Here is a 14,360-nt window from a genome sequence, read left to right as displayed (position 1 = left end):
CAGAGATTTTGATATCACGATCAGAATTAAAGAGATTTTTAAAAGGAATGCGTGTTTGACTGATCATATCAAAGTTTGTTAATCCTTGTCGTGAGTAGTTGTATGTTTCTTTCCTTTCTTTTCCACAACAAGTAGTTATCAAGTCATTTCCAAGTCATTTCGTCTTCTTGTCGGCATATTAAATTGTAAGTTGATAATTTTTCTTGTTTAAATCTCTGGTCTTGGAAGAGACATTGGAATGATCTCTTTGTTAGTTATTACATGTCTCCCATGATATCTTATTTATGATAGAATTTCTAATTACACATAAATATTATTTTTTATTAATATATTCATAACTATTACTCAATCATTAGTGGGACTCACCCATTTATCAAAGTGTTCTTCTACACCCACACATGGGGGATCCTGACTGGATCCCGCCCAATGTGTTTCCTTTTTTTTTTTCATGCATTTGTTTTATCATTTTTAAATATTTTTTTTAAATCACAACATCAATAAAAATTACTTATTTAATCATTAAGTAAAATAAAAATAAAAATCCAGTCAGGATCTTAGTTGGGAATACCAAGTTGTGGTTTTAATATTTTCCTTTATCAAATCTTAAAAAGTTAAAACTATCTCATTTCATCTCACTAAACAAACGTACACTTTTTTAAAAATTATCTCATCTCATCTTAACTCAAAAAATATCACTATTATTTAAATATCTTATCTCATATATATGTTACCGTTAATTCTCCACACAAAATGGCCGTTTTCATTTCAAAACAAATGAAAATATAAGATCTCGTGGGTATTAACGAAACCAAGAAGTCAGTATATCCAAACTATATATATATATATATATATATATATATATATATATATATATAAGAAAATGCTTTTTCCATCCACCGCTATTAAATCAAGATCAGAATTAAATAAAAAATTAAAATGATATCAGACTCTAGCTAGCTATTCCTTGACTTCATTCTTCAAGTTTCCTTTCTTTTCCACAACAAATTAATTATAAAGTTTCCTACCCACTACTCCAGTACTTGCTTCATTGCTTGCTTGAGCACTGCTAACTATATAAATAAAGAGCCCTTCGCTTCTTCTTCTCTCACTATCTCATCAACACTCTTAAACATTATTAGTCTGAAACCATGCCTACATGTTTTCGCTTTCTCTTCTCTGATCTCTTAGTGTTGTTCCTTCTTTTACTCACTGCCTCTTTGTCTTCTCCGCAGCCACTTTGTCATCAAGATGAGAGCTTAGCTCTGATGCAATTCATGGATAGCTTTATCATATACAATGATATTTCATGTCCGACACCATGGAGGGTAGAAGCAGAGCATGGTAGATCAGATTGCTGCTCTTGGGATGGGGTTGAGTGCGACCCCCACACAGCTCATGTTATTGGCCTTGACCTTAGTGACAGCTGTCTCTATGGTTCTATCAACTCCAACAGCAGCCTCTTCCGCCTTTCTCATCTTCTGAGCCTTAATCTTGCTTTTAATCACTTCAATTACTCTAAAATCCCATCTACAATTGGCAATCTATCAAGGCTAACGTATCTTAATCTCACCCAGTCTTTTGTTTCGGGAGAAGTCCCCTCTGAAGTTTCAAACCTCTCCAAGTTGTCGTCACTCGATCTGTCTTACAATTATGATTTATTTTATATTGGAAGCCTAACAAGGTTAGTCCAAAACCTAACCTACCTCGAAGAGATTCTTCTTTCTGGAGTCAACATATCGTCCAGAGTACCTGAAAGTTTGGCAAATTTTTCTTCTTTGAGGACTCTAAGGCTAGGTAGTTGTGGATTGTATGGGGAGTTCCCAATTCGAATATTTCAGCTACCACAACTACGAGTCCTTAGGATAGCATACAATGAAGATCTCACTGGTCAGTTGCCCGAATTTCATTCTAGCAATGGCCTTCAAGCTTTATCGCTTTCTTACACAAGCTTCTTTGGATCGATTCCAAATTCTCTCTGGAACCTTACCCAACTCACTGTTCTGTACCTCTCAAGGAACTCATTCGACGATTTGTCATGCCTCACCAAAGCCAATTCTAATCACACTTTTCCACGTTTACAATATTTAGGATTGTCTTCTCTCAACTTAACAAAGTTCCCGGATTTCCTACAAAACCAGAACAAACTTGTGCAACTTAATCTATCAGATAACAATATTCAAGGTATAATACCCAAATGGATGTATAATGCAAGTAAAGAAAACCTTCAAGATTTATATCTTTTTAACAACTTTCTCACAGGCTTTGAAAATCCTCGAGATGTTCTTCCTTGGCCTAATCTACGAGTGTTGGACCTCCACAATAACAGGCTGCAAGGATCTCTCCCGATTTCTCAAATTCCACCATCTATTCAACATTTAGATCTTTCCAACAACTTTTTCACAGGCTTTGAAAATTCTCGAGATGTTTATCCCTGGCCTAATCTACTAATGTTGGACCTTGAGAATAATAGTTTGCAAGGATCTCTCCCGATTCCACCACCATATGTCCGATATTATCAAGTCAATAAAAATGCATTTACGGGAGAAATTTCACCATTGTTTTGCAATCTGAGTTCACTTTATGTGCTTGATTTTTCCTATAACAATTTGAGCGGCAAGCTACACCCATGTTTCCGCAACTTAAGCCAGTCTTTGATAGTATTCGAATTACAAAGCAATAACATTGGTGGAACCATCCCAGATGCATGGGCAAAAGGGTGCAGTTTAAGGCTGATCCACTTGAATCACAATCAATTACAAGGTCGGCTCCCAAGATCATTGGCCAATTGTAAGGAGTTAGAGTATCTTGATGTTGGTTACAATAAGATCCATGATACCTTTCCCTTGTGGTTAGGAACTCTTCCCGAGCTGAAGATTTTCATTCTTCGCACTAATGGATTTTACGGTGCAATAAGAAATATCCAAATCAATTGCACACTCTCCAATTTGCATATCATCGATCTCTCCCACAACAATTTCTCTGGAGATTTGCCCGCAGAATGCTTCCAACGGTGGAACACCATGAAATTATTTGGTGCAAAAAAGTTGCAATACGTGATGGATGACTATGTTGGCATCCTTTACTCAATTTCACTAACAGCCAAGGGTACAGAGTTGGAGTTTGAGAGGATCCAAGATGAACTCATAGTCATTGATTTATCATGCAACAAATTTGAAGGAGAAATTCCAGAAGTAGTGGGAAGTCTAAAAGGACTACACATTCTCAATTTCTCCAACAATGCTCTCTCCGGTCATATCCCATCATCGTTGGCGAACTTGACAAGTCTAGAATCATTGGATCTTTCTCAAAATAAGTTGTTTGGAGAAATACCCCCACAACTCGCCCAACTCACTTTCTTGGAAATTTTTAAAGTGTTCAACAATTGTCTCACAGATCCCATACCACATGGAAGTCAATTTGAGAGGTTTCCGAACAGTTCTTTCGATGGTAACCCAGGATTGTGTGGAAGCCCATTGTCAAAAGCATGTGGAGATTCATTGCCTAAACCTCCAAATGAAGGAAATCAAGATTTAGTGTCTCCATTTGAATTTGGGTGGAAAGTAGTTGCGATCGGGTACGGGTGTGGATTTGTAATAGGAATTGTTATTGGACAATGGGTGATTGCAAGGAAGCAAGATTGGTTTGTAAATATCTTTAGAATTAAGAAGTAGCAACAAACTCGAGAATGAATTAGTAATATAATTAATATATAAGTGTGTGTGCTGGCTTCTAGGATTGTAATTGTATCCACCCATCGGATACAAATTTATGTATAGCCATAATTAGTATTTCTTTAAATTTGAAAAAATACTATTTACTCTTCAAATATTATTTTACTATTTTTTCTCTCTCCTATTCATTAAAATCAATTTTATAAAATTTATATTAAGATGATTTTGATGAAACATAAAATTTGTATTAAGTTGATAATACAAAGTGGATGCTAATTGTAAAATATATATAAAAAATTAATTTGGAAACAAATAAAGAATAAAATAATAATAATACTTTATAATCATTTGGTTAAGAATGCATAATTTAATGTGAGAGTTTTTCTTGATATGCAGAATCAATCTTTCAATGATGTGATTTTGAAGATGCTGAAGATGCATATAGAGAAACCAATGCTAGTGCTCTAGTCATTTATTTCCACGACTCTACTTGTGTTTTCTTCAAAACCTCACTAGTGTACAACGAGCCTTTTTGATAAGTAGTTTACATATAGCTTATGCTGCGAGATTAATTTGTACATTCAACTATTACATATATTATGTAAGGTTTATTAATCGTATCAATGTCGGTGTCAGTGTTGGTGTTAGCAGTGTTCTTGGTATACATCGAGCAGGTGGTACATTCTCTTTGATTTAATTGTCTTCCCATCAGCCGCTGAAAAGAAGCACTCAAGAATCACGGTAAACTGGCTGTGGCATCCAGTTGCGATGCAAGTTCAGTTTTCCTGATTTGGCTTCATCTAGCTGGAAGCACTCTTTGAATTCCCCTTCCAATATAGCCCTAGTTAGTGTCAAGATGCATCTCCCCATATAATCCTACACATTATAAAAGCCGCCATAAGCAAAAGCATCTATAGTTGACACCAAACAAAAGCTAGAGCCAACAACGTTATTTTATTTTAATTGTAGAAAATCTATACCTTTCCAAATGTGTCGTGGTCCCAGACTTCAAGAATTAACATATCGTGTAAACCATCCTCAACAACAAAGTCAAAAGTTTGATTCCAAACTGGATTCAAGCTCTCATTCACAACCTGAGAAACAAAGGAACTTGGAAGTGAATCTAAAGCCAGTGTAACTAGAGATGACTGTACTCTGTTCACAAGAATCTAAGACCAGAATGGGACACCCAAGGGTCTAGGATTCCACTAAAGATACTAAACAAATGCCCAAGGGAAAAACATAAAGGAAACAAGTGAAGGAAGATAAAATGGGCAACCAAGGTGTTACCCGAGTTTTGTTTCTCATTTCTGATTTATTCAAAGTGATTACAACATAGGGATCAACCTTCCCCAATAGATCCACCGCTGGCAACTCTTCAGCAGATATCACAGTAACAGAAAGAACGCCTCTAACAATAACCTCATTTTTTTTCTGTATGACTCCTCTATCATTTTCAATAGCTTCTGCTCCATTCACCCCACTTTTGAGAAACCTCTCTAATGAGGTCATTGAAAGATCTGGGGCAAAAGGGTTGGAATATCCATTTGCCATCCCAAGAGGACAGTATAAAAGTTCCAAATGCACCTAAAGCACAAAGAAGAAAGTTAATATGGTTAACATAAACATAGAGTAATTCTAGATATAGTCATAGAGTGTGCAAACCCCTCCCATTCCCTTTGAAAAAGAATAGGGCATACTATTAAAAAATGATTTTTCATATAGATTTCAGATTTATCCATTTTTTTTCAAAAGGAGTGCGCAGAGGGCTTGCATATTGTAGGACTTTAAATATCATTTCTCAATTGATAATTCTCCTACAACAAAAGGGCCCAACTGAGTTAAAGATGGACCCCACTATGCACACAAAAGAGTCAAATGTATAGATCATGAAGGTTGGTTTCTAGGATTTTAGACAGAGAAAGTGAGTGTGGCTACAAAGAATCTTCTAGAGATAAGAAGCTTTCATCTTTGAAACCTCACAGGGATGACACTGTTGGTCAAACCATGATTGGCCTTTTTTATTTAGACAAAAATTATTTCCAGACAATATACAAAATACTTCTTTGACACTTTATAAAGTCGGTCGATTTTTGTTATGCAAGTAAAGCCAACCAAACTCTCTTTTTTTATACAAGTAAAAGCCAGCTGATTTTTTTAGAAGTCTAAAGGGACACTAGGCATATATCTTGTACACGAGAAATCACCCCAGTAGGAAGAAGGAAAACAATAAAGAGTAATATCTTAGGCCTCACTAAAAAAAAAATATAAAATAAAATAAAACTTAAGAGAATATTGAAGCCTCTATGGCAAAAAGAAGTTTAAATTAAAATCAGTGGACTATTCTCAACCAGATAAAGAGGGGTGGGTGTTCTTTTTTCTTTTTTTCTTTTTTTCTTTTTTGAGGGGGAAGGGGAAATGGATGTTAGAGAAGGAAAGAAAAAAACAGTGAAGAAATTAACATGAATGGGACAAGATGCCATCTTATAAATCTCATCCTCAGCCAACTCAAACCAACCTGTGGACTCATAGTATTTTGGGTACCTCTGCCATCCTCGGTTGAGCCAACTCCATTAGTGATTATATTAAAGTCTTCAGCGATCACCCCCAACACAATCATTTTAGAATTAATCACCCTTGAGCCAACAAGCAGGTTTCCATTTGGATATGTTTCCAACATTTGACAAGCTTTGGGTTTTTCAAGAATTTATTGCTAGGACTAGAAGACAGGTTGGCAAGATTATCCTCCATCCCAAAAAGCACTTACAGTGTGGATGCAGGAAGTAACCTTCTTTTTTTCTTTTTTGTCAAGGGAAGTAACCTTCTTTTAAGAAGAAGAACATAAAACATTGTAGGTTATTTAATATAGCAGGGGTGGCAGACAGAAACTGCAATCTCTCAAAGTTAGGTATAACAAATAATTGCCAACCGAAAAATAAAGATACTCGTGGTGCGTACGGGGTGAGTTTGTAGAAGTTCATTAGAAAAGGATGGGGGTTTTTTCAAATCATCTTAGATTGAAGGTGGGAGATGAGAATAGGAGACTTTTCTGGCATGACTTGTGGTGTGGGGACTCTTTACTTTAGCTGGACTTTCCCTCTCTTTCCAGAATTGCAAGGGATCAAAATGCAGTCGTAGGAAAGTCTTTCTGTTGCATTGACAATAATATTCAGTAGAATGTTATCTTTATCAGGGATGTTAATGACTGGGAAATGGATGATGTTAAGGCTTTTCTAGAAAGAATTTATAGCTCAAAGTTGATGCTAGGTAGGGAGGACAGCATGCGGTGGATTCAAACAAAAAATTCTAAGTTCTCAATCTCCTCTTTTTATAGAATATTAACCAATCATAGGAGTTGTGAATTTCCCTGAAAATACATATGGAAAGTGAACGTTCCTTCCAAGGTTGCTTTTTTCTATTGGGTGGTATCCTTGGGCAAAGTGTTGACAACTGAAAATATATATATATTTTTTTATAAGTAAAAAGAAATATATTAAGTCATGAAAATAGGCAAGGCCTGAGTATACGGGGCAACAACTAAAAACTGAAAATCTTAGAATGAGATGTATGTACATTGTTGATTGGTGTCTCATGTGCAAGAAGGATGGGGAATATGTTAATCACCTCTTTCTTCATTATGAAGTGGCCAGGTTCTTGTGGAATGAGGTTTTGAATCGGACTGGTTTAGTTTGAGTAATGCCCAAGGAAGTGGTGGATTTATTGGTAGGGTGGAAGAGTTTGAAGGGTTGCAAGAATGTGATTCGTGTTTGGAAGATGATTCCTTTTTGTCTCATGTGGTGCATATGGCTTGAAAGGAATAGGAGATGCTTCGAAGTCAAAGAATGTTCATTGGGAGAACTTAGGGATTTTTTCATTACTACTTTGAGTTTGTGGGCTAAAGCTTTTGTAATGGAAGATAATTTCCAAATATGTTTTAGTTTTCCTTTCGTTTGTGGAAAGTAGTAGGTATTTCCTTTGTATACGTCCTGTGCACTTGGGTTTTTGCTTATTTCTTGGGAATAAAAGCTTTTATTACTTATAAAAAAACAAACATAATGATCAAAAGAAAGGATTTATCTTCTCACCTGCCCCCTGTTTTTATTGTCTCTATGGACCTCCAAATCACGGTACCTCAATTTTATTGATTGTCCTCATTTGTGGCGGAGGAAAATCGTGATTACAAACACGACACCTGGGAGGTACATATAATCTATGAAATTCAGAAACCAGACATCAAAACCATTATATTCATATAGTCCAAGTACACAGCCAAAATAAAGACACTTAACCTAAATTAGAACAAACCAAAAATATGGCAACCTACAAGAAAACCAAGCAAATTAAGCGAAACTTACCTAGCACAAAGCCTTTTGAGACCCTCAAGTAGGGCATACCCAATTTATCCAAGTAGAGAAAACCCCTCAACGGGCTAGGCAAAGTTTGATTTTCAGACCAGTTGGAGTTCAAACCCTCAGCCCTATACTTTGCTAGAAAATCAGCCAGAACATTTCCTTCACGAAAAATTTCATTCACAGTATACTCCAGGCTATTAAGATATTCATGTAAATCATCCCAAAAACCTTCTAAATACCAGATAGAACAATTGTCCTTAGTAATTCAATTAACCTCCAGTTGGGAATCAATCTCTATTTGAACACGATAAAACTAAGAGCATGACACCTTCAAATGCCTTCCAATAAGTTACTGATTTCGACAAAATTATTAGTTCCAGGACCAGGGGAATAGAGTAAGCCAGAAGTAACCTACCATTATCATCCCAAATAACACCTCCAGCACCAGAGGCACCTGGGTTTCCGAAACTACTACCATTAGTATTGAGTTTAACCCAGCCCTATTGAGGCCGATGTCATCTATCCACCCGAACCCTCTTAGGCTTTTGAAACAAAACTGGGATATACAGTCTATTCAGAATATCAATATCTCGGGAGAAACAAAAAGTATTTTCATAATCTGATCCATGATACGATAGAGCCATAATTTAATAGCGTGCCAAACTGACTCTGCCGTATGAATCTTATCCTCGTACCGGGCTTTACAGCACCTCTCCCAAAGTTTTCAGGTTATAATAGAAGGAAGAAGACCAAAAATAATTCTAATTTGTGAAGACCTGCTTGCACGGCGAAACCAAAAATTAGTTTGTTCCTTCCAAGTGTGGAAATAGGCCATATGAACCCCTGATTGTGTGGCCGCTAGGCGCCAAATGTGTCTAGCAAAAAATCCCCTCGCAAAGCACATGATTCAAGTCCTCAATATGACCCTTTTGACAACAATTACATTTGGAAGCCATTGAAACACCCACCATCTTAATATTCTCATCAACATTAAGGCAATTATTAGTAGCCTTCCACATCATGATGGTAATCTTCTTAGGGAGATTAGTAATCTTCTTAGGGAGATTAGTATGCCATATCCACTGAGCCCAAGGTAAAGGAGGCACCCGGACCCTAATACAATCCTAAGTGCTCTTAGTAGTAAAATTGCCCTCATTGTCTTTCAACCAAACAAGCACATCTTGACCCTCCATCTGTCTAGCCAAAAAGTCATACAGAGTCTTGGCTTTCTAATGGCCCACTAAGCTGTTCAGAAGAGAGATATCCCACTCATTTTCGATGTGACAATATTTATCTTAATCAAAGGGTGAGCAAAAACAGGAAATTGACCATTGAAGGGACCTCCCTCATCCTAATTGTCATACCAGAAGGAGATATTACCCTCTTTCACAACCCATTTGGAACTATTTATCACCTCTGAAATAATGCGAACAATCGATTTTCAAAAGTGGACACCTTTTGTAGGCTCCAGGAGGGATAAATGACTTCCTTTAACATATTTACCTCTGAAGAAATCCACCCAAAGAGAGTTGCCCTTAATAAGATTCCAGGCAAGTTTCATATGTAAAGCTCTCTACACCTCTCCAAAGTCCCTAATGCCCAATCCACCTTCATCCATGGAAGTACATATATTCTTCCAAGAGATCCATTTATTCAAGCTTATTCAATGAAGGAGCTCAAAAGCTTATTCAAGCTTAGAATCACCACTTTGGAGACATCTAAAACAGCAAGAAGATGGGTGGCCATGCTAGATAAAATGTGATGCAAAAGAATAGTTCTACCACTAGCAGAGAGTATTTTTATCTTCCAGCCTGCAATCTTTGTATTCACCTTGCCCAGCAATTTACCAAAATCACAAGCTTTCAGCATGCGGTCCACTATTAGCACCCCAGGTACTTAAAAGCAAATGAACCCTCCTAAAAGAGAAACCGAGTGTTAAAAATGCGACTTTTATCCAATAGAATGGCTTTTGAATAGTTATCAATAGTTAAGTCCATGAGGAGAGAGAAGACCCATGAGGAGAGAGAAACCCCATCGTCGCCATAATCCTGCGAGTGGTTGCTCATCGCCTGCACAGACTTCTTCATCAGCTCAGGCAACTTCGTCGAGGGTCTTCCGGAACTATTTTGCCCTATTGCCTAACATCTTCGGGCTCAAGAGCATCATTGGCTTTGATTCGGCTTTGGGCGGCATCCATCTCACCGGCGAAAACTGGGTTGCCGTAGCCTTGTGAGGAGAAATCTTTCGGCACTGTTGTGACCTGATTTTCCTAACATTTGGGATCTAGTCGCTTCATCAACAGCTCTGCTTCAACTTTGGGCGGTGACCATCTCCTGGAAACAGAGTTGCTGCAGCCTTAGAAGAGCAAATTCTCGTTGGAAAGTTGGTGACTGTCCCTTCTCAGCTGGCTAAGGATTTGAACGTAAGTTTTTATTTCTTCTGGTTATTTAAACGAATCATATGGGCTGTTCTCTTTTTGCCGTATAATAGAGTAGTTACAAAGTAGTCAGGTCCTGTGCTAGGGTTGTGTTAGGGCCCCGATGGTGGCTGTCGAGGCCTCCATGGTAGGGGGACCCCTCCGACAGGCCACCAATCCTTTGTTGAACTACTCCAAACAACTCCCCAACCTCTTCTAGAGGTTCAAATAGCGATGAGACCTCCAAGAACCATCGACAGAGAGCTTTGTTTTCTCTTTTCTCAGGAAGAGATCGACAAAGCGGCTTTATCCTTTCGGTTCTCCATGGTCATCAAGTTTCAACTTAAGAGGCCTTCATTAGGCATGATAAGAGCTTTTATCCAGGCAAGATGGGGTCTTTCTAGTACGTGCCTGGTTTCTTCTATGAGGAGATTTTGAAACGTCTTGGTGAGGATGACAAATGAAGAAGACTTTAACAAGGCCTTCTTGAGAGAGTCTTGCAAGATGGAGGGGGGGTTATTGTGCTTTCCAATGGACTCCAGATTTCAATGAGGACTCTGAAGCCCCTCTGGTCCCTATATGGGTCTTTTTACCAAGCTTGCCGCCGCATTTCTATCACAACTCGATGCTCAAGATCCTCACGGCAGGTATTGGAACATTTATTAGATGAGATAATGCTACAAAATGTGTCACACGCACTGATGGGGCAAGAGTCTGTGTGGAAATGGATGCTTCAAAGTCACCGCCTCAATCATTTTGGATTGGTCATCCAGGAAGGTCATCGAGCCGTTTGTAAGAAGCGGTCTACGAGACCTTGCCAGCCTATTGCACAAAATGCAACCAACAGGGTCTCAATTATTCCACTTGCAGGAAAAATGGAAAGAATCTGAACAAAACAGAGTATGGGGAAGTCCAAAAACATATCTGGCAAGAATACCGCATCAAACACAATGACGACGTTTTGCTAAAGGAGAAATGAGGGGGGAAGGAAAAAGCTCTCACTCCAGAGCAAGAAGGGGCCTTGGTTATTTTTTCGGAGGATGCACGAAAGCTCTTAGCCCAAACTAATGAACAAGCGCAGTTGAGCATGATTGATAATCAGGAGCCTAATGGGACATAAATGCCCCCCGAAGCTCCAGGTCAAGGACAAAACAATTCTAGTATTGAGGCTTAGCTGAACGACAATCAACTAGAGAAACCTCTTTCCCCCTTTACGCTAGCACTTGAAGATTTGGTTGTTGAAGACACAGGGAAAGTTTTATATGATCAAGAGAGTCTGCAAATCATAAAATCAACTTATCCTATACCAGATTCACAAGAGATAAGCACAAAAGTTATTAATCTGGTTGCAAACTGAGTAACAAAGTTGGGTGAAGAATGGGAGAACCATCTAAGAAGCCTAAAGTGGAAATCGAAGAAGAATAAATCAAGGCCCCCGGCAACCAATTTAAATGAGAAGAAAGTTGAATATGAAGCAAGAGGATTGTCGACTTTCCAAGCTCTGATAAAAAACACGAAGACATGTCGCATGATAAGGATGTTTCTACAGACGGGTCAAAACTGGATGGGATATACTTTTCCCACTCTGATCACGAAAGTGAGAGAGACGAATTAAAGGAAGATAAAAGTGTCTTTGGTAGTTAGAAAGCACATGTTTTTATTTTGTGTGTATGCGTGTTTGATGTTGGCTTGGTTGGGAAGCCACGGGTCAGAAACTTGATGGCTAGGCAGGACTTATTATATATGGAGATCATTTTCAGCTATTCAATCATGGAAATCATGGCAAAAGGCATGCGAATATGAGATTCATTCAAGTGATAGATTGCTCACATGAGAATGCATGATATGTGTTCAAGAGTTGACTGTCTAATTTCATTATATAAAGACCAACTACTACAAGTTAATAATTTCTGGCTCTACGTGGTTTCCTGAACTTCGCTTCGGTGAAAATAATGTTTCCATAGTAGTACACCAACATGCATACTGCCCATGTGAGGGTTGGTAGAATTTAGAATAAAAAAACAACATTACTCGTGATCTCTAAGGAAGGTTGTGTTTGCTTGCGTTGAAACGAACTCAACTCATGATCTCAAATTAATTATTGATGGGACTCACTACTTTTTTAACTTCTCATAAAAAAGTTGAAACTCATCTCAACCTAAAAAGTTAAGCACATCTCAACCTGAAAAAAATTAAATTCATCTTAATAAGACTCACAAAATATTATTATTCACAACTCAATTCATCTCAACATCTAAATATAACCTAAATAATTAGGAGCTCATATCCTCTAGAGTTCTAACCCGAACTTTGATTTAGGACTAGAATGAAAAAGATATATGTATGAAGTGTGCCTTATAATATTTATAATTGTCTAAATAAATTTATTAGACAACATTATATACTCAATAAATGCTATAGGATTCAGTACTTCATCTGTGTATCTCTCTCTCGCTTGCTCTAAGCTCTAAAGAGAAACTTTAGGAAATCCAAATCTTTAAATGAGTTCTCTTAGCCCTTTCTGAGATTAAAATCCATGACATTTTATCCACCCTTAATCCGTGACAATATTAAAACTTACTTGTCAATCTAAAGCTGATAGAATATGAAGTGCAGCACCTTTTCTAAGGGTAAAAAATAAACCCGTTTCACCGGTAAATCTTATATTAACGCTGTCGAGATAGCCGTCATAGAAAACATGAAAATTACGAGTCATCTGGTTGTCGTGTACGTAATCCAGTGTCTTATAGCGCTAGCATGTGAGCTATCCATTTGTAGTAAGTATTACTATCCATTTGTTATGTGAGCTAGTTTTGCATACCGATCATCGAGCAATCACTCACTCCTATTGTGTTTCAGTATATATGAAGCATATCTGAATACTAGAATAGATTAGTGCAGGCCGAAATTGTGGGCCAACATGTTGATGATGCAAATTTTGAGGATTTGGAGGTAGATGGAGGAGTTTGTGTATTTAGAATTGCGGGTTGATGGATATGTGTCACATAGGTCCGAGTATGACTTGGTGCAATGGTCAAAGCGGGTTGGCAAGAAGCTGGGCAAGGTTAGACATATGTTTTCTTGACTCTTAACTTTCTTAATTATTTTCCGAATGTTTTTTACTAGGTATTGGCTCACACCCCTTCGGATCATTCCCCTTTGGTGATTCAAATGGGGGAGGACCCCTTCAGGTATGGTCCTAGCCCTTTTTGCTTTCATTTCATGTGGACTAATCATACTGCTTTTCTTAATCTGGTGGAGGGGGTGTGGAAGTAAGAGGGGTTTGGTTTTGGTCTTAATAATTTATCTTGTAAATTAAAAATGGTTAAGACGGTTTTAAAGGATTGGAATCATCGTGTTTTTGGTAGGACTACTGTCATTATACAAGAGTTAGAGAATCGTATTGAGAGATTGGAATCCAATATTCAAAATTGTTTTAATGCGGAAGATGATCATGACCTTATGGTGGCTAAGCTGGAATTATCGACCTGGATGGGCAGAGAGGATATGTGCTTATCTCATATGGCAAAAAAAAAAATTCGTTGCAAGATGGGGATCAAAATTCTAAATTTTACCATGCTATCTTGAATGCTAAGAAGCATAATAGAATTAGTGAAATGGGCTTGGTTGATGGTACGTTCTTAAATACTCTTGTTGATATTCACCAAGCTACTGTTGAGTATTTTCATGATTTCTTGGGCCAATGTAGTAGTCGTGATATGCCTAATTTAAGTCATTTAATATCTCCCGTCATTTCTACTGAGGAGAATTTAATGATTTGTAAATGCCCTTGTCTAGAGGAAATTAAGAATGCTCTGTTTAGTATTCCTAATGATAGTAGTCCTGGCCCAGATAGTTTTGGTTCTGATTCTTTTAAAGCCTATTGGGAGGTTGTTAAGGAAGATCTTTTGGAAGCCATCT

The 14,360-nt window shown here is 37.6% G+C and overlaps 2 protein-coding genes across 2 annotated transcripts; one reads left to right on the top strand and one right to left on the bottom strand.

The window, feature by feature from the left end:
• The first annotated feature begins 1,131 nt into the window (after nt 1-1,131).
• Nucleotides 1,132-3,741, top strand: LOC109012198 (receptor-like protein 7). The gene has a single exon (XM_035695250.1). The coding sequence runs from the start codon at nt 1,149-1,151 to the stop codon at nt 3,669-3,671; it is 2,523 nt and encodes an 840-aa protein (XP_035551143.1). The 5' UTR covers nt 1,132-1,148; the 3' UTR covers nt 3,672-3,741.
• A 412-nt stretch (nt 3,742-4,153) lies between these two features.
• On the bottom strand, nt 4,154-5,088 carry LOC109012199 (synaptotagmin-5-like). Its single transcript, XM_035694915.1, has 3 exons — nt 4,962-5,088; nt 4,652-4,765; nt 4,154-4,547 (listed from the first exon to the last, which is right to left on the bottom strand). Exons 1-3 carry the CDS (start codon nt 4,977-4,979, stop codon nt 4,401-4,403), a joined length of 279 nt encoding a protein of 92 aa, XP_035550808.1. The 5' UTR covers nt 4,980-5,088; the 3' UTR covers nt 4,154-4,400.
• Nucleotides 5,089-14,360: the final 9,272 nt, after the last annotated feature.

The sequence above is a fragment of the Juglans regia genome, chromosome 10 (assembly GCF_001411555.2).
Source record: "Juglans regia cultivar Chandler chromosome 10, Walnut 2.0, whole genome shotgun sequence".
NCBI classification, from domain to species: domain Eukaryota; kingdom Viridiplantae; phylum Streptophyta; class Magnoliopsida; order Fagales; family Juglandaceae; genus Juglans; species Juglans regia.
This window is presented reverse-complemented; position numbering and strand designations above follow the sequence as displayed.